The following is a 21,264-nucleotide window of genomic DNA, read 5'->3' on the forward strand; positions in this document are numbered from 1 at the left end:
GAAACCCTAAGAATCCTGAGGGACTCTATCAAGAGAAATAACCTACGAGTGATCGGAGTACCAAAACTGGGAAGGGTAACAGAAAATACAGAGAGAATTGCTGAAGATTTGTTGGTAGAAAACTTCCCTGATATCATGAAAGATGAGAAGATATCTATCCAAGATGCTCATCGAACCTCACATCAAATAGATCTCAAAAAAAAGTCACCAAGACACACTATAATCAAACTTGCCAAAACCAAAGATAAAGAGAGAATTTTAAGAGCAGCTAGGGATAAATGAAAAGCCACCTACAAAGAACAGTCAGTAAGAATAAGCTTGGACTACTTGGCAGAAATCATGCAGGCAAGAAGGCAATGGGGTGATTTATATAAAGCATTGAAGAAAAAAAAATGCCAGCCAAGAATCATATATGCAGCAAAACTCTCTCTCAAATATGAAGGCGAAATTAGGACATTTCCAGAAAAACAGAAGTTTAGGGAATTTGTAAAAATCAAATAAAAACTACAAGAAATTCTAAAGGAGTTCTCTGGTTAGAAAATCAATAATATCAGATATCGACCCACGACTAGAACACAGGACAGAGTAACCAGATATCAACACGGACAGGGAAATCACGAAAATAAATAAAGATAAAAAATATGCTCAAAACAGGGAAACAGCGATATCATTATGTAAGAGATGACAACATTAAAACAATAAAGGGGGATGACAAAATATAGTCATAGATCTTCCACATGGAGAGGGAGTCAAGGCGATATAAAGAAACAGAAGTTAGGTTTAAACTCAGAAAAATAGGAGTAAATATTAAGGTAGCCACAAAGGAAACAAACAATCCTACATATCAAAATAAAATACAAGAAAAACATAAAGACTCAGCAAAAACAAAATCAACAACAACAAATAAGAGGAAAAGATAATATATAAACTACTCAGCACAAAAAAGTAAATGGAAAAAAGACACCAAAATGACAGCACTAAACTCATACCTATCCATAATTATGCTGAATGTAAATGGACTAAATTTACCAATCAAGAGACAGAGAGTGGCAGAATGGATTAAAAAAACACGATCCATCTATATGCTGCCTACAAGAGACACACCTTAGACTTACAGGCACAAACCAGGTAAAACTCAAAGGATGGAAAAAAAATATATCAAGCAAACAACAATCAAAAAAGAGCAGGAGTGAAAATATTAATTTCTGGCAAAACAGACTTTAAAGTTAAATCCACCACAAAGGACAGAAGAACACTATATAACGATTAAAGGGACAATATACCAGGAGGATATAACCATATTAAATATTTATGCACCCAATGACAGGGCTGTAAGATACATAAAACAAACTCTAACAGCATTGAAAAGTGAGATAAACAGCTCCACAAGAATAGTAGGAGACTTCAACACACCACTTTTGGCGAAGGACAGAACATCCAGAAAGAAGCTCGACAAAGATACGGAAGAGCTAAATGCCACAATCAACCAACTCGACCTCACAGACATATACAGAACACTCTACCCAACAGCAACCAACTATACTTTCTTTTCTAGTACACATGGAACATTCTCTACAATAGACCACATATTAGGTCATAAAGCAAGACTTAGCAGAATCCAAAACACTGAAATATAACAAAGCATCTTCTCTGACCATAAGGCCATAAAAGTGGAAATCAATAACAGAAAAAGTAAGGAAAATAAATCAAACACTTGGAAACTGAACAAAATGACTGGGTTATAGAAGAAATTAAGGATGGAATAAAGAATCTTATAGAATCCAATGAGAATGAAAACACTTCCTATCAGAACTTTTGGGACACAGTGAAAGCAGTGCTGAGAGGTCAATTTACAGCAATAAATGCACACATCCAAAAAGAAGAAATGGCCAAAATCAAAAGCTATCCCTACAACTTGAAGAAATAGAGAGCAACAAAAGAAACTGTCATGCACCAGAAGAAAGCAAGTAATAAAAACTAGGGCAGAATTAAATGAAACAGTGAACAGAAAAACAACTGAAAGAGTTAACAAGACCAAAAGCTGGTTCTTTGAAAACATTAATAAAATTGATAAACCATTGGCCAAACTGACAAAAGAAAAACAGGAGAGGAAGCAAATAACCTGATTAAGAATGAGATGGGCAATATCACAACAGACCCAACTGAAATTGAAAGAATCATATCAGATTACTATAAAAAATTGTACTCTGATGGAAGATGGCGGACTAGGCAGACGCTACCTCGGAGCCCTCTTACAACAAAGACACGGAAAAACAAGTGAATCGATCACATACATAACAATCTACGAACCCTGAACAACAAACACAGATTTAGAGACGGAGAACGAACTAATACGGGGAAGCAGCGATTGTTTTCAGAGCCTGGAGCCAGAGTACCAGTCAGGTACGGCACAAGCACATAGAGCTGCTCCACCCCCCTGAACTAACCCCAGGAGGGGGACCAGCCGGTTCCGCAGGCGGCGTGGGACGCAGCCGGTAGAAGAAGTCCCCGGGAGGCAGTGACTGGTCTTGGAACGGGGAGAGCAGCGTCCCAGCCAGGGAACCATCCCGCCAGGATTTGGACTGGACGCAGGTACGGCATAAACACGGAGAGCTGCTCCACCCCCCTAAACTAACCCCGGGAGGGGACCCAGTTGGGTCGCGCGGGCGGCGTGGGACGCAGCCGGTAGGAGAAGTCCCCGGGAGGCAGCGACTGGTATTGGAGCGGGGAGAACAGCGTCCCAGCCGGGACACTCGGTCACGGCACAAGCACAGGGAGCTGCTCCACCCATCTGAACTAACCCCGGGAAGCGGCCCAACTGGTTCTCGGAGGCGGCACGGCAACGCGGCTGGAGGGACGAGAAGTCCCCGGGAGGCAGCGACTGATTTTGGAGTCAAGAGTGCACCGTCCCAGTAGGGGAGCCTTGACGCTGGGCGTGCGGCTGGAAGCGGAGGATCTGACCTTGACTCCAGTGGGCCAGACCCCCCGGGGGCAATCTCCACACAGCCAGCACACATAGGCGACGCGCCCCGCGGGAATCTCAGACATAATAGTCATTTCAAGCAAGACAAGCAACTCTGGCTATATTCTGAGGTGCTACTCTCCTTTCTCTCTGTTCCCTCCCCCACCCTCCCCAGGCGGCTTCATTAACATCTGAATAGCCTGAGCCAGAGGGAGAACTCTGATAGGGATCTGACTGCATTTTTTTTTTAGCAGATTTTCTGGAAAAACTAGTTTCCCAGTGATGGCTCCGAGACAACAATCCATATCAAACCACTTAAAGAAGCAGACCATGACAGCTTCTACAACCCCCCAAACAAAAGCATCAAAATCTTTCCCAAATGAAGATACAATCCTGGAATTATCAGATACAGAATATAAAAAACTAATTTACAGAATGCTTAAAGATATTACAAATGAAATAAGGCAAACTGCAGAAAAAGCCAAGGAAAACACTGATAAAACTGCTGAAGAACTCAAAAAGATTATTCAAGAACATAGTGGAAAAATTAATAAGTTCCAAGAATCCATAGAGAGACAGCATGTAGAAATCCAAAAGATTAACAATAAAATTACAGAATTAGACAACGCAATAGGAAGTCAGAGGAGCAGACTCGAGCAATTAGAATGCAGAGTGGGACATCTGGAGGACCAGGGAATCAACACCAACATAGCTGAAAAAAAATCAGATAAAAGAATTAAAAAAAAATGAAGAAACCCTAAGAATCATGTGGGACTCTATCAAGAAGGATAACCTGCGGGTGATTGGAGTCCCAGAACAGGGAGGGGGGACAGAAAACACAGAGAAAATAGTTGAAGAACTCCTGACAGAAAACTTCCCTGACATCATGAAAGACGAAAGGATATCTATTCAAGATGCTCATCGAACCCCATTTAAGATTGATCCAAAAAGAAAAACACCAAGACATATTATCATCAAACTCACCAAAACCAAAGATAAACAGAAAATTTTAAAAGCAGCCAGGAAGAAAAGAAAGGTTTCCTTCAAGGGAGAATCAATAAGAATAAGTTCAGACTACTCAGCAGAAACCATGCAGGCAAGAAGGGAATGGGATGACATATACAGAACACTGAAGGAGAAAAACTGCCAGCCAAGGATCATATATCCAGCAAAACTCTCTCTGAAATATGAAGGCGAAATTAAGATATTTACAGATAAACACAAGTTTAGAGAATTTGCAAAAACCAAACCAAAGCTACAAGAAATACTAAAGGATATTGTTTGGTCAGAGAACCAATAATATCAGATATCAGCACAACACAAGGTCACAAAACAGAACGTCCTGATATCAACTCAAATAGGGAAATCACAAAAACAAACAAATTAAGATTAATTAAAAAAAAAATACACATAACAGGGAATCATGGAAGTCAATAGGTAAAAAATCAAAATAATCAAAAAGAGGGACTAAATACAGGAGGCATTGAACTGCCACATGGAGAGTGATACAAGGCGATATAGAACAATACAAGTTAGGTTTTTACTTAGAAAAATAGGGGTAAATAATAAGGTAACCACAAAAAGGTATAACAACTCTATAACTCAAGATAAAAGCCAAGAAAAACGTAACGACTCAACTAACATAAAGTCAAACACTATGAAAATGAGGATCTCACAATTTACTAAGAAAAACGCCTCAGCACAAAAAAGTATGTGGAAAAATGAAATTGTCAACAACACACATAAAAAGGCATCAAAATGACAGCACTAAAAACTTATTTATCTATAATTACGCTGAATGTAAATGGACTAAATGCACCAATAAAGAGACAGAGAGTCACAGACTGGATAAAGAAACACGATCCATCTATATGCTGCCTACAAGAGACACACCTTAGACTTAGAGACACAAACAAACTAAAACTCAAAGGATGGAAAAAAATATATCAAGCAAACAATAAGCAAAAAAGAAGAGGAGTAGCAATATTAATTTCTGACAAAATAGACTTTAGACTTAAATCCACCACAAAGGATAAAGAAGGACACTATATAATGATAAAAGGGACAATTGATCAGGAAGACATAACCATATTAAATATTTATGCACCCAATGACAGGGCTGCAAGATACATAAATCAAATTTTAACAGAATTGAAAAGTGATATAGATACCTCCACAATTATAGTAGGAGACTTCAACACACCACTTTCGGAGAAGGACAGGACATCCAGTAAGAAGCTCAACAGAGACACGGAAGATCTAATTACAACAATCAACCAACTTGACCTCATTGACTTATACAGAACTCTCCACCCAACTGCTGCAAAATACACTTTTTTTTCTAGCGCACATGGAACATTCTCTAGAATAGACCACATATTAGGTCATAAAACAAACCTTTGCAGAGTCCAAAACATCGAAATATTACAAAGCATCTTCTCAGACCACAAGGCAATAAAACTAGAGATCAATAACAGAAGAACGAGGGAAAAGAAATCAAATACTTGGAAAATGAACAATACCCTCCTGAAAAAAGACTGGGTTATGGAAGACATTAAGGAGGGAATAAGGAAATTCGTAGAAAGCAATGAGAATGAAAATACTTCCTATCAAAACCTCTGGGACACAGCAAAAGCAGTGCTCAGAAGCCAATTTATATCGATAAATGCACACATACAAAAAGAAGAGCCAAAATCAGAGAACTGTCCCTACAACTTGAACAAATAGAAACTGAGCAACAAAAGAATCCATCAGGCACCAGAAGAAAACAAATAATAAAAATTAGAGCTGAACTAAATGAATTAGAGAACAGAAAAACAATTGAAAGAATTAACAAAGCCAAAAGCTGGTTCTTTAAAAAACTTAACAAAATTGATAAACCATTGGCTAGACTGACTAAAGAAATACAGGAAAGGAAACAAATAACCCGAATAAGAAACGAGAAGGACCACATCACAACAGAACCAAATGAAATTAAAAGAATCATTTCAGATTATTATGAAAAATTGTACTCTAACAAATTTGCAAACCTAGAAGAAATGGATGAATTCCTGGAAAAACACTACCTACCTAAACTAACACATTCAGAAGTAGAACAACTAAATAGACCCATAACAAAAAAAGAGATTGAAACGGTAATCAAAAAACTCCCAACAAAAAAAAGCCCTGGCCCGGACGGCTTCACTGCAGAGTTCTACCAAACTTTCAGAGAAGACTTAACACCACTACTTCTGAAGGTATTCCAAAGCATAGAAAATGACGGAATACTACCCAACTCATTCTATGAAGCCACCATCTCCCTGATACCAAAACCAGGTAAAGACATTACAAAAAAAGAAAATTATAGACCTATATCCCTCATGAACATAGATGCAAAAATCCTCAACAAAATTCTAGCCAATAGAATCCAACAACACATCAAAAAAATAATTCACCCTGATCAAGTGGGATTTATACCAGGTATGCAAGCCTGGTTTAATATCAGAAAAACCATTAATGCAATCCATCACATAAATAAAACAAAAGACAAAAACCACATGATCTTATCAATTGATGCAGAAAAGGCATTTGACAAAGTCCAACACCCATTTATGATAAAAACTCTTGCCAAAATAGGAATTGAAGGAAAATTCCTCAACATAATAAAGGGCATCTATGCAAAGCCAACAGCCAATATCACTCTAAATGGAGAGAACCTGAAAGCACTTCCCTTGAGAACGGGAACCAAACAAGGATGCCCTTTATCACCGCTCTTATTCAACATCGTGCTGGAAGTCCTAGCCAGGGCAATTAGGCTAGACAAAGAAATAAAAGGTATCCGGATTGGCAAGGAAGAAGTAAAGTTATCACTATTTGCAGATGACATGATTATATACACAGAAAACCCTAAGGAATCCTCCAGAAAACTACTGAAACTAATAGAAGAGTTTGGCAGAGTCTCAGGTTATAAAATAAACATACAAAAATCACTTGGATTCCTCTACATCAACAAAAAGAACACCGAAGAGGAAATCACCAAATCAATACCATTCACAGTAGCCCCCAAGAAGGTAAGATACTTAGGAATAAATCTTGCCAAGGATGTAAAAGACCTATACAAAGAAAACTACAAAGCTCTACTACAAGAAATTCAAAAGGACATACTTAAGTGGAAAAACATACCTTGCTCATGGATAGGAAGACGTAACATAGTAAAAATGTCTATTCTACCAAAAGCCATCTATACATTTAACACACTTCCGATCCAAATTCCAATGTCATATTTTAAGGGGATAGAGAAACAAATCACCAATTTCATATGGAAGGGAAAGAAGCCCCGGATAAGCAAAGCACTACTGAAAAAGAAGAAGAAAGTGGGAGGCCTCACTTTACCTGATTTCAGAACCTATTATACAGCCACAGTAGTCAAAACAGCCTGGTACTGGTACAAAAACAGGCACATAGACCAATGGAACAGAATTGAGAACCCAGACATAGATCCATCCACGTATGAGCAGCTGATATTTGACAAAGGACCAGTGTCAATTAATTGGGGAAAAGAAAGCCTTTTTAACAAATGGTGCTGGCATAACTGGATATTCATTTGCAAAAAAATGAAACAGGACCCATACCTCACACCATCCACAAAAACTAACTCCAACTGGATCAAAGACCTAATCATAAAGACTAAAACGATAAAGATCATGGAAGAAAAAATAGGGACAACCTTAGGAGCCCTAATACAAGGCATAAACAGAATACAAAACATTACCAAAAATGATGAAGAGAAACCAGATAACTGGGAGCTCCTAAAAATCAAACACCTATGCTCATCTAAAGACTTCACCAAAAGAGTAAAAAGACCACCTACAGACTGGGAAAGAATTTACAGCTATGAGATCTCCGACCAGCGCCTGATCTCTAAAATCTACACGATTCTGTCAAAACTCAACCACAAAAAGACAAACAACCCAATCAAAAAGTGGGCAAAGGATATGAACACACATTTCACTAAAGAAGATATTCAGGCAGCCAACAGATACATGAGAAAATGCTCACGATCATTAGCCATTAGAGAAATGCAAATTAAAACTATGATGAGATTCCATCTCACACCAGCAAGGCTGGCATTAATCCAAAAAACACAAAATAATAAATGTTGGAGAGGCTGCGGAGAGATTGGAACTCTTATACACTGCTGGTGGGAATGTCAAATGGTACAACCACTTTGGAAATCTATCTGGCGTTATCTTAAACAGTTAGAAATAGAACTACCATACAACCCAGAAATCCCACTCCTCGGAATATACCCTAGAGATACAAGAGCCTTCATACAAACAGATATATGCACACCCATGTTTATTGCAGCTCTGTTTACAATAGCAAAAAGTTGGAAGCAACCAAGGTGTCCATCAACGGATGAATGGGTAAATAAATTGTGGTATATTCACACAATGGAATACTACGCATCGATAAAGAACGGTGACGAATCTGTGAAACATTTCATAATATGGAGGAACCTGGAAGGCATTATGCTGAGCGAAATTAGTCAGAGGCAAAAGGACAAATATTGTAGAAGACCACTATTATAAGATCTTGAGTAACAGTAAACCTGAGAAGAACACATACTTTTGTGGTTACGAGGGGGGGAGGGAGGGAGGGTGGGAGAGGGTTTTTTATCGATTAATCAGTAGATAAGAAATGCTTTAGGTGAAGGGAAAGACAACACTCAATACATGGAAGGTCAGCTCAATTGGACTGGACCAAAAGCAAAGAAGTTTCTGGGATAAAATGAATGCTTCAAAGGTCAGCGGAGCAAGGGCGGGGGTCTGGGGAACATGGTTTGAGGGGACTTCTAAGTCAATTGGCAAAATAATTCTATTATGAAATCATTCTGCATCCCACTTTGAAATGTGGCGTCTGGGGTCTTAAATGCTAACAAGCGGCCATCTAAGATGCATCAATTGGTCTCAACCCACCTGGAGCAAAGGAAGATGAAGAACACCAAGGCCACACGACAACTAAGAGCCCAAGAGACAGAAAGGGCCACATGAACCAGAGACCTACATCATCCTGAGACCAGAAGAACTAGTTGGTGCCTGGCCACAATCGATGACTGCCCTGACAGGGAGCACAGCAGAGGACCCCTGAGGGAGCAGGAGATCAGTGGGATACAGACCCCATATTCTCATAAAAAGACCAAACTTAATGGTCTGACTGAGACTAGAGGAATCCCGGCAGCCATGGTCCCCAGACCTTCTGTTGGCACAGGACAGGAACCATCCCCGAAGACAACTCATCAGACATGAAAGGGACTGGTCAGCGGGTGGGAGAGAGACGCTGATGAAGAGCGAGCTAATTATATCAGGTGGACACTTGAGATTGTGTTGGCAACTCTTGTCTGGAGAGGGGATGGGAGGATAGAGAGAGAGAGAAGCCGGCAAAATTGTCACGAAAGGAGAGACTGAAAGGGCTGACTCAAGAAGGGGAGAGCAAGTGGGAGTAGGGAGTGAGATGTATGTAAACTTATATGTGACAGACTGATTGGATTTGTAAACGTTCACTTGAAGCTTAATAAAAGTTAATAAAAAAAAAATTGTACTCTAACAAATTTGAAAACCTAGAAGAAATGGACAAATTTCTAGAAACACACTACCTACCTAAACTAACACAAACAGAGGTAGAACGACTAAATAAACCCGTAACAAAAGAAGAGATCAAAAAGGTAATTTAAAAACTGCCAACAAGAAAAAAAAAAAGCCCTGGCCCTGACTGCTTCACTGGAGAGTTCTACCAAACTTTCAGAGAAGAGTTAACAACAACACTACTAAAGGTATTTCAAAGCATAGAAAAGGATGGAATACTCCCAAACTCATTCTATGAAGCCAGCATATCCCTGATACCAAAATCAGGTGAAGACACCACAAAAAAAGAAAATTACACACCTATATCCCTCATGAACTTAGATGCAAAAACCTTCAACAAAATTCTAGCCAACAGAATTCAACAACATATCAAAAAATTTTTTTCACCATGTCCAAGTGGGATTCATACCAGGTATGCAGGGATGGTTCAACATTAGAAAAACAATCAATGTAATCCATCATATAAATAAAAGACAAGAACCATAAGATCTTATCAATTGATGTAGAAAAGGCATTTGACAATTCCAACACCCACTCATGATAAAAACTCTCAGCAAAATAGGAATTGAAGGAAAATTCCTCAACATAATAAAGGGCATTTATACAAAGCCAACAGCCAACATCATCCTAAAAGGAGAGAGTCTGAAAGCATTCCCGTTGAGAACAGGAACCAGACAAGGATTCTCTTTATCACCGCTCTTATTCAACATTGTGTTGGAGGTCCTAGCCAGAGCAATTAGGCTAGATAAAGAAATAAAGGGCATCCAGATTGGCAAGGAAGAAGTCAAAGTATCTCTATTTGCAGATGACATGATCTTATACACAAAAAACCCTAAGGAATCCTCCAGAAAACTACTGAAACTAATAGAAGAGTTCAGCAGAGAATCAGGATACAAGATAAACATACAGAAATCAGTTGGAGTCCTCCACATGAACAAAGAGAACGTCGAAGAGGAAATCACCAAATCGATACCATTTACAGTAGCCCCCAAGAAGATAATTTACTTAGGAAAAAAATCTAACCAGAATGTAAAAGACCTATACAAAGAAAAGCACAAGACACTACGGCAAGAAACCAAAAGAGACCTACATAAGTGGAAAAACATACCTTGCTCATGGATAGGAAGACTCAACATTGTAAAAATGTCTATTCTACCAAAAGTGATCTATAGATACGATACAATTCCGATTCAAATTCCAAGGACATTTCTAATGAGATAGAGAATCAAATCACCAACTTCATATGGAAGGGAAAGAGGCCCCAGATAAGTAAAGCATTACTGAAAAAGAAGAACAAAGTGGGAGGCCTCACACTACCTGATTTTAGAACCTATTATACTGACACAGTAGTCAAAACAGCCTGGTACTGGTACAACAACAGATACATAGACCAATGGAACCATGGTTTCCGGGGACATCTAGGTCAACTAGCATAATAAAATCTATTAAGAAAACATTCTCCACCCCACTTTGTTGAGTGGGTCTTAAATGCTAGGAAGCAGCCATCTAAGATTCATCAACTGGTCTCAACCCATCTGGAACAAATGGAATAGAATTGAGAATCCAGACATACAGCCATCCACATATGAGCATGTGATATTTGATAAAGACCCAAAGTCAGTTAAAAAGGTAAAAAGTCTCTCTAATAAATGGTGCTGGCATAACTGGATATTCATCTGCAAAAAAATGAAACAAGACCCAAACCTCACACCATGCACAAAAAGTAACTCAAAATGGATCAAAGGCCTAAATATAAAATCTAAAACGATAAAGATCATGGAAGAAAAAATAGGGACAATGCTAGGAGCCCAAATACACGGCGTAAACAGTATACAAAACATTACTAACAATGCACAAACACCAGAAGAGAAATTAGGTAACTGGGAGCTCCTAAAAATCAAACACCTACGCTCATCCAAAGACTTCACCAAAAGAGTAAAAAGATTATCTACAGACTGGGAAAAAGTTTTTAGCTATGACATTTCCCATCAGCGCCTGATCTCTAAAATACAGGTGATGCTGTAAAAACTCAACTACAAAAAGACAAGTAACCCAATTAAAAAATGGGCAAAAGATATGAACAGGCACTTCACCAAAGAAGACATTCAGGTAGCTAACAGATGCATGAGGGAATGCTCACAATCATTAGCCATTAGAGAAATGCAAATCAAAACAACAATGAGATTTCATTTCACTCCAACAAGGCTGGCATTAATCCAAAAAACACAAAATAATAAATGTTGGAGAGGTTGTGGAGAGATTGGAACACTTATACACTGCTGGTGGGAATGTAAAATGGTACAACCACTTTGGAAATCGATCTGGCACTTCCTTAAAAAGCTAGAAATAGAACTACCGTATGATCCAGCAATCCCACTCCTTGGAATACATCCTAGAGAAATAAGAGCCTTTACACGAACAGATAGATGCACACCCATGCTTAATGCAGCACTGTTTACAATAGCAAAAGGATGGAAGCAACCAAGGTGCCCTTCAATGGATGAATGGATCAATTATGGTATATTCACACAATGGAATACTATGCATTGATAAAGAACAATGATGAAACATTTCATAACATGGAGGTACCTGGAATGGCGAGTGAAATTACTGTTGCAATAGGACAAATATTGTATGAGACCACTATTATAAGAACTCAAAAAAAAGTTTAAACACAGAAGAAAATATTCTTTGAGGGGTATGAGTGTGGAAAGGGAGGAAGGAAGGGAGAGGGGTATTCACTAAATTGGTAGTAGACAAGAACTATTTTAGGTGATGGGAAAGACAACACACAATACAGGAGAGGTCAGCACAACTGGACTAAGCCAAAAGCAAAGAAGTTTTCTGAATAAACCGAACTCTTCGAAGGCCAGAGTAGCAGGGTTGGGGGTTTGGGGACCATGGTTTCAGGGGACATCTAGGTCAACTGGCATAATAAAATCTATTAAGACAACATTCTCCATCCCACTTTGGTGAGTGGCGTCTGGGGTCTCGAATGCTAGGAAGCAGCCATCTAAGACGCATCGATTGGTCTCAACCCACCTGGAGTAAAAGAGAATGAAGAAAACCAAAAACACAAGGTAATAAGAACCGAAGAGACAGAAAGGGCCGCATAAAACAGAGACTACATCAGCCTGAGACCAGAAGAACTAGATGGTGCCCAGCTACAACCGATGACTGGCCTGACGGAATACAACAGAGAATCCCTGATGGGGCAGGAGAACAGTGGAATGCAGACCTCAAATTCTGGTAAAAAGGCCAGACTTAATGGTCTGAGACTAGAAGGACTCCAGAGGTCATGGCCCGCAGACCTTCTGTTAGCCCAAGACTGGAACCATTCCCAAAGCCAACTCTTCAGACAGGGATTGGACTGGACTATAACATAGAAAATGGTACTGGTGAGGAGTGAACTTCTTGGCTCAAGTAGACACATGAGATTATGCAGGCAGCTCCTGTCTGGAGGGGAGATGAAAAGGCAGAGGGGGACAAAAGCTGGCTGAATGGACATGGAAATACAGGATGGAGGGAAGGACTGTGCTGTCTCATTAGAGGGGGAACAACCAGGAGTACACACATTTTTGTATGAGAGACTGACTTGATTTGTAAACTTCTGCTGAAGCACAATAAAAATTAAATAAATAAATAAAAGCTCAGTATCAGCAGTCAGAACAAGGCCACAGGCCCGCTGCAGGTCAGACCATCAATGACTCATTTGCTAGTTCAAGGTGAAACTGAAGACAATTAGAACAAGTCAAAGCCGAAGTACAACCTTGAGTACATCCCACCTGAATTTAGAGACCATCTCAAGCACAGATTCAATGCGTTGAACACTAATGATCGAAGACCAGATGAGTTGTGGAATGACATCAAGGACACCATACATGAAGAAAGCAAGAGGCCATTAAAAACACCGTAGAGAAAGAAAAGACCTAAACGGATGTCAGAAGAGACTCTGAAACTTTCTCTTCAACGTCAAGTAGCTAAAGCAAAAGGAAAAAATGCTGAAGTAAGAGTTGAACAGAAGATTTCAAAGGGTGGCTCCAGAAGACAAAGTAATGTACTACGATGACATGTGCAAAGACCTGGAGATAGGGAATCCAAAAGGGAAGAACACATTCAGCATTTCTCAGGCTGAAAAAACTGAAGAAAAATGTAAGCCTCAAGTTGCAATAGTGAAGGATTCTATGGGGGAAATATTAAATGACACAGAAGGCATCAAAAGAAGATGGAAGGAATACAGGGAGTTACTATTCCGAAAAGAATTGGTCAACGTTCAACCATTTCAGGAGGTAACGAATGATCAGAACTGATGGTTGTGAAGGAAGAGGCTGCTCTGAAGGCTTTAGCGAAAAACAAGGCTCCAGGAATTGACAGAATACCAACTGAGATGTTTCAACAAACCGATGCAGCGCTGGGAAGTGTTCACTCATCTCTGCCAAGAAATTTGGAAGACAGCTACTTAGCCAACTGACTGGAAGAGATCCATATATATGCCTACTCCCAAGAAAGGTGATTCAGCCAAATGCAGAAATTATCAAACAATAACGTTAACATCACATGCAATCAAAATTTTGCTGAAGATCATTCAAAAAACTGCTAGAAATTTAAGTCAGATTTAGAAGAAGGCGTGGAACCAGGGGTATCATTGCTGGTATCAGATGGATCCTGGCTAAAAGCAGAGAATATGAGAAAGATGCTTACCTGTGTTTTAGTGACTATGCAAAGCCATTCAACCTTGTGGATCATAACAAATTACGGATAACGCTGTGCAAAACGGGAATTCCAGAACACTTAATTGTGCTCATGAGGAATCTGTACATGGATCAAGACGCAGTTGTTCGAACAGAACAAGGGGATATTATCGCATGGTTTAAAGTCAGGAAAGGTGTGCATCAGGGTTGCATCCTTTCACCATACCTATTCAATCTGTATGCTGAGCAAATAACTCAAAAAGCTGGACTATATGAAGAAGAACAGGGCATCAGGATTGGAGGAAGACTCGTTAAGAACCTGCGTTATGCAGATGAACACAACCTTGCTTGCTGAAAGTGAAGAGGACTTGAAGCACTTACTAATGAAGACCAAAGACCACAGCCTTCAGTATGGATTACACCTCAACATAAAGAAAACAAAAATCCTCACAAATGTATCCATAAGCCACATCATGATAAATGGAGAAAAGACTGAAGTTGTAAAGGATTTCATCTTACTTAGATTCACAATCAACAGCCATGAATGCAGCAGTAAAGAAATCAAAAGACACACTGCATTGGGCAAATCGGCTGCAAGAGATCTCTTTAAAGTATTAAAAAGCAAAGATGTCACCTTGAGGACTAAGATGTGCCTGACCCAAGCCATGGTGTTTTCAATCACATCATATGCATGTGAAAGTTAGACAATGAATAAGGAAGACAGAAGAATTGACACATTTGAATTACGGTGTTGGTGAAGAATATTGAATATATCATGGCCTGCCAAAAAAAAGAACAAATCTGTCTTGGAAGAAGTACAACTACAATGCTCCTTGGAAGCAAGAATGGCAAGACTGCGTCTCACATACTTCGGACACGTTGTCAGGAAGGATCAGTCCCTAGAGAAGGACGTCATGCTTGGTAAAGTAGAGGGTCATCAACAAAGAGGAAGACCCTCAGGGAGATAGATTGACACAGTGGCCGCCACAATGGGCTCATGCGTAGGAGCAACTGTGAGGATGGCACAGGACTGGGCAGTGTTTCATTCTGTTGTGCACAGGGGCGCCATGAGTGGGAACTGATTCGATGGCACTCCAAATCCATCTTTGAAGAAGAACTTTCACTACTGAGAACATTCAAAGGCAAACACTTAAAATACACATTATTGTCTAACATTGATGACATTTTCAAGGAGAACTTGGAAAAATGCCTAGGAACTAAAAAACAAAATTAGCAGTACAATATTCTTGTGTATTTTATCATCAATCAGTTATTAAGCTGTGAAGCTTTATAAATATAAGGGCCAAGATTCATATATTCATTAAAATTTCTCCAGTTCAGTTCTCTGGCAATAAACATAGCCTCAAATCTCTTTAAAAGTCTCAACTTTATTCTTCCACTTCTTGTACAACTTATACACAGCAAGCGAGCATGGAGGCCAAGGAAGAGAGTGAATAAGTCAATTCCTCATCAACACCCTCGCATGAAGTCAACAACGAGAACTGCTACGTTCCAGTGTGGACTGTTCCCTTCTGTCCCTAGCTCAGCACAGCACCCTAATTATCTAAACAAACACATATGGATGACAATCAAGAGTAAATTGCAAAACTTTACCCCTAAATCAGGAAATATCAACATTAACGCTATTTTCAACACAACCAAAGAGCATGTGTGCATTTACCTGCCATCAGGCAAACCCTACTTACTACTTACTTCACTTAAACAGGTTCCAGGAGTATGTGAGACAGGCATACAGACAGAGTTGCCTTATTCTATTAGGTACGCCAGCTCGTCCTGACATTAAATCCCAGTTTTGTTTCTACCTACCTGAAACGTAAGATCCCCAACTTGCTGAGCCGTAAAATCTCCAACTGCAATATATTCTTCACTTGTTGCCTGTGTGTGAGGTTCACCTTCCTGTTTCTCCTTCTCTGCTGTTCCCTCTTCCTCCTCACCACTTTCTTCACTATCATCGTCGTCGTCTTCTTCTTCATCATCTTCCTCTTCTCTCTCTTCTTCTTCACCTTCCTCAGCAGAATCATCATCTTCCTCCCTTTCAGTAAGTGTCCCAATTCTGCAGAAAATAGTTCTATCACTAGGATTATTTGAAATAACAGGCAAGATCAGACTAAGGATGAGCACAACTTCTGTACAGAACTGATCCAAATCTAGAGCTGGCAGGTAAAGGAACTGGGGGGAAAACACGACTCACCTTCTCCACCATCTACCTAAGAGTACGTGACGTGAGAGGCCGAGAGCGGACAAGGAGACAACGTTCGTGAGGACTGTCCGTGACGTGGCTGAGCGTGTGCAGGACTTGAGGTCAGGTGCTGGACTCATCCACTCAGCAGACGCTGACTGAGCATTACTGCACAGTGCTTAGGGCACAGGCTTTGAGTTTAAGTTCTGGCTCCATCTCCCCCTCGCTGTGTGACTTGGGGTAGGTTTCTTTTCATCTTTCCACTTTTCATCCATAAAGTGAAGATAATAATAGAGCCTGACTGATAATGTTGTTGTAAAGATCAGATGAGTTACAACTTGCAAAGTATTTAGAACGTTGCCTGCCCATTGTAAGCTCTCAGTGACAGCTAACGATGATGATGATGTTATATGTCAGGTTTCATGTCAGGCTCACTGGATACAAAGTCGAATGTTCTCAAGAAGCTTACAGTGAGACAACTGAGAAAATGGATAATCACCACATAGGTCAACAAGTACTAGAACACGGGTATACGAGGAAACGCACCTTCGTGGGCAGGGATCAGGGAGAGCTCAGAGTCAGATCAAAAGAGAGTAAAAAGGAGGAAGAAGAAAAAAGGGGCTCAAGATCAGAAAACTTCAGGAGGGCAAGGCTTGGAAGAAATTAGCAAGAGGTAAGGCTGAAAACAAGTGGATAGAATGCAGCTCATTTGAGATTTATTTTTGAGATGAAGTGATGGAAGGGCATGATCAGATCTGCACTTTAGCAAGATGACTAGGGTACAACGTGGTGGGCAGACTGAGAGAAGAAAGACTGAAGGCAACGATGGTGTTAAAAGTGAAAAATAACAACAGCATCAACTAAGGAAACAGCATTAGAGATGAATAGAGAGACATTTTGGGAAGGTATTAAAGTGGTGAAATGGGAGGTGAAGAAGAGAGGAGCCAGGATACTACTAGTTTGGATGAATCACTAAATCTTTCTTAGCTCCATTTATTCATTCAGAGTTAAGCAGAGTCATCACTTATTTGAGCACCTATTATATGTCAGACACTATGGGCTTGGGATACAACAATGAATAAAACAAACAATAATCCTTTCCCTTCTGTTACAGACTGAATTGTAACCTCCCAAAACATACGTCAACTTGGCTAGGCCATGATTCCCAGTATTGTGTGGTTGTCCACCGTTTTGTGATTTGATGCGATTATCCTGTATGTTGTAAATCCTAACCTCTATAATGTCAATAAGGCAGTATTACAGGCAGTTATGTTAGTGAGGCAGGATTCAATCTACAGGATGAGGTTATATCTTGAGTCAATCTCTTTTGAGATATAAAAGAATCGGCCAGAGAAGAGAGGGACCTCCCACCACAAAATTACTTGTGGGCAGGGTCGATGACTTACACTTCTTTATACTCCTCATGGGGCCTAAACACATTCTCTTATAAACAACAAATAAATGTTGACCGATCCTATCGTTACTAATCGATTGCTTATGTCTACACTGTTATATGGCTTTATCCTGAGTTAAAGATTAAAACTTTTGGTGGTACAGTATCTAAAAGAAAGACAAAAGGGAAGGAAGGACACATACTCAGTTATATTTTCTCTGCTTATGGTCACAGCGAGCTGTTGCAGTTGGTGGGTTAGCTTATCCAAGAGATTATGCTCCTCTTCTTTTCTCTGATTGTAATTCCCAACTGGTGCAGATTCATCAGCCTATGAGAGAATATAAATCTACTTCACTGAAAAATTAATTTCAGTTTCCTATTATATTTATTTATTTTATAAGAAAAAACTACAATAAATGTTATAAGATAAAGCCAATATCAAGATGGGGCCATATCTATTTTAGGGAAGTAAGTACAATTTAAAAGAAATGGAGATGATTGAGGTGGAATGCAAACCAAATGAAAAAAAATAATAAAACCACACCACCTGTGTTTTGTGTTTTGTTTTCTTGTTAAGTATTGCGGGCCCTCCATAATCAGTCAGGGACAGTTTCTAGACAGAAGGTTGAGCTTGAAGTCAAAACGATGGGTGACAATCCTGAGTTCTGTCACTGCAGTAGGGCAAAGACAGCTGCCTGGCCTTCGTGAGCCTATCCCCTCATATGTGGGACAGGAACAACTGGGCTTTAAACTCAGGGTCAGTGTACTTCCTGAGCTGAAGACCTTTGTGTCCCAGGAGAAATTCAGAAGAGATCTCAGTGATCACTTGTCTCAGATACAGTGAAGTGAACTCATGTACGGGCAGGGAGATGACTTCCAGAAGCCTCCAATTTAAACCCTCTGTATGACCCTGTGTATCTGGCTGGAGCTCGCACCCATATTAAAAAAAAAATCTTGAGGGGATTGCCAAGAGTAAATTCTAGTTCCTCCTATTTCTGCAGAGTCACTGATATTAGATCTGCTGTTTGATACAACAGGCTTCTTTACCATTTATCCTCAGGGCTGGGTTATGTAATTAAAATGAAAACAATTCTAAACTGTAAAACACAAAGCTAACACAATGCTAAAATTAAAACAACTTCCTCCTGGATTCTCTGATTTCTCAATCCTGGGTAAGTACATTGAAGCTGGATTTTTTTTTTAGCTTCCCTGGCTGTTCTGCTCTTACGTACAAACTTAGGAAGCCCTGAGCAAGCCAGCATTGACTGGGGTTAGACTTCACCACTAACATGAACCCAGGAACTTACCAACTCTAACTGATTCACACTTAATGAAATATTTGTATAAATACTGATCTTTTATAATATGATTAACTGTAATACTTACTTTGCTTAATTTTTGAAGAGTATTTTTATTTTCATCTATTGCATGTTTTAACTGGATACATCTAGATTTAAAAAAGGAAAGAAAAAACAATTTTTTTCATTGTCAGAACCAGAACGTTATTTTATAAAATCATACAGTCTTTAAGCAGGCAATGCAATTAGCTATTTAGGAAAAACATTTTTTCAAAAATCCCATGCAAATCCTTTTCTACCCATTAGCTCAGGTGATCTTCACAGCAAAGCTCTGAGGCCCCCAGAAATGATAACCCTGGGCTTCAGTTTCCTACCTCTAAAATAAGGGAGACCACTGGACTCTAAAATGCTTCTCTGGCTCTAAAATTCCATAAACCTAGGACCTAGCCAGGTAGATACAATTAAGAGTGATAATAACATCTAAAATTTATTGTGTGCCAAGCAAAATGCCAAGTCCTATCTCATTTAAGCCTCATAATAATCCTCATCCCAGCTGAAGGTCACGTAGCTGACAGTAGGGTCACAACGTGAAAGCAGAGTATAGGGTCCTAGAGCTACCTCTTCCACCAGGGCATACACCACTTCTGAACCTGGCCTGTCCTTACAGGTTCTAGAGCTGCCTCCTCCACCAGAGCACACGTCACTTCTGAACCCGGCCTGTCCTTACAGGTTCTAGAGCTGCCTCCTCCACCAGGGCACACGTCACTTCTGAACCCGGCCTGTCCTTACACGTTCTAGAGCTGCCTCCTCCACCAGAACACACGCCACTTCTGAACCCGGCCTGTCCTTACAGGTTCTAGAGCTGCCTCCTCCACCAGGGCACACGTCACTTCTGAACCCGGCCTGTCCTTACACGTTCTAGAGCTGCCTCCTCCACCAGAACACACGCCACTTCTGAACCCGGCCTGTCCTTACAGGTTCTAGAGCTGCCTCCTCCACCAGGGCACACACCACTTCTGAACCCGGCCTGTCCTTACAGGTTCTAGAGCTGCCTCTTCCACCACAGCACACACCACTTCTGAACCCGGCCTGTCCTTACAGGTTCTAGAGCTGCCTCCTCTACCAGAACACACGCCACTTCTGAACCTGGCCTGTCCTTACAGGTTCTAGAGCTGCCTCCTCCACCAGGGCACACGTCACTTCTGAACCCGGCCTGTCCTTACAGGTTCTAGAGCTGCCTCCTCCACCAGAACACACGCCACTTCTGAACCCGGCCTGTCCTTACAGGTTCTAGAGCTGCCTCCTCCACCAGAGCACACGCCACTTCTGAACCCGGCCTGTCCTTACAGGTTCTAGAGCTGCCTCCTCCACCAGAACACACGCCACTTCTGAACCTGGCCTGTCCTTACAGATTCTAAAGCTGCCTCCTCCACCAGAGCACACGCCACTTCTGAATCCGGCCTGTCCTTACAGGTTCTAGAGCTGCCTCTTCCACCAGAACACACGCCACTTCTGAACCCGGCCTGTCCTTACAGGTTCTAGAGCTGCCTCTTCCACCAGAACACATGCCACTTCTGAACCCAGCCTGTCCTTACAGGTTCTAGAGCTGCCTCCTCCACCAGAGCACACGCCACTTCTGAACAAGGCCTGTCCTTACAGGTTCTAGAGCTACAGAGCACACGCCACTTCTGAATCTGGCCTGTCCTTACAGGTTCTAGAGCTGCCTCCTCCACCAGAGCACACGCCACTTCTGAACCCGGCCTGTCCTTACAGGTTCTAGAGCTGCCTCCTCCACCAGAGCACACGCCACTTCTGAATCTGGCCTGTCCTTACAGGTTCTAGAGCTGCCTCCTCCACCAGAGCACACGCCACTTCTGAACCCGGCCTGCCCTTACAGGTTCTAGAGCTGCCTCCTCCACCAGAGCACACGCCACTTCTGAACCCGGCCTGCCCTTACAGGTTCTAGAGCTGCCTCCTCCACCAGAGCACACGCCACTTCTGAACCCGGCCTGTCCTTACAGGTTCTAGAGCTGCCTCCTCCACCAGAGCACACGCCACTTCTGAACCCGGCCTGTCCTTACAGGTTCTAGAGCTGCC

At 40.8% G+C, this 21,264-nt stretch overlaps 1 protein-coding gene across 6 annotated transcripts in view; it reads right to left on the bottom strand.

Moving 5' to 3' along the window:
- The window catches only part of NPHP1 (nephrocystin 1), a 92,857-nt gene that overhangs the window by 52,093 nt on the left and 19,500 nt on the right, over positions 1-21,264 (bottom strand). For 4 of the 6 annotated variants that reach the window (XM_049857630.1, XM_049857632.1, XM_049857629.1 and 1 more), the window contains 3 exons: positions 19,256-19,316; positions 18,073-18,197; positions 16,104-16,350 (listed from right to left, as the gene is read on the bottom strand). In XM_049857630.1, the coding sequence (XP_049713587.1) occupies positions 16,104-16,350; positions 18,073-18,197; positions 19,256-19,316 (433 nt within the window). Of the gene's footprint in view, positions 1-16,103; positions 16,366-16,488; positions 16,874-18,072; positions 18,198-19,255; positions 19,317-21,264 lie in introns of those variants that run through there. The other 2 variants (XM_049857634.1, XM_049857633.1) reach the window with 2 other exon arrangements.

This window comes from Elephas maximus, chromosome 17 (assembly GCF_024166365.1).
Source record: "Elephas maximus indicus isolate mEleMax1 chromosome 17, mEleMax1 primary haplotype, whole genome shotgun sequence".
Classification (NCBI taxonomy): domain Eukaryota; kingdom Metazoa; phylum Chordata; class Mammalia; order Proboscidea; family Elephantidae; genus Elephas; species Elephas maximus.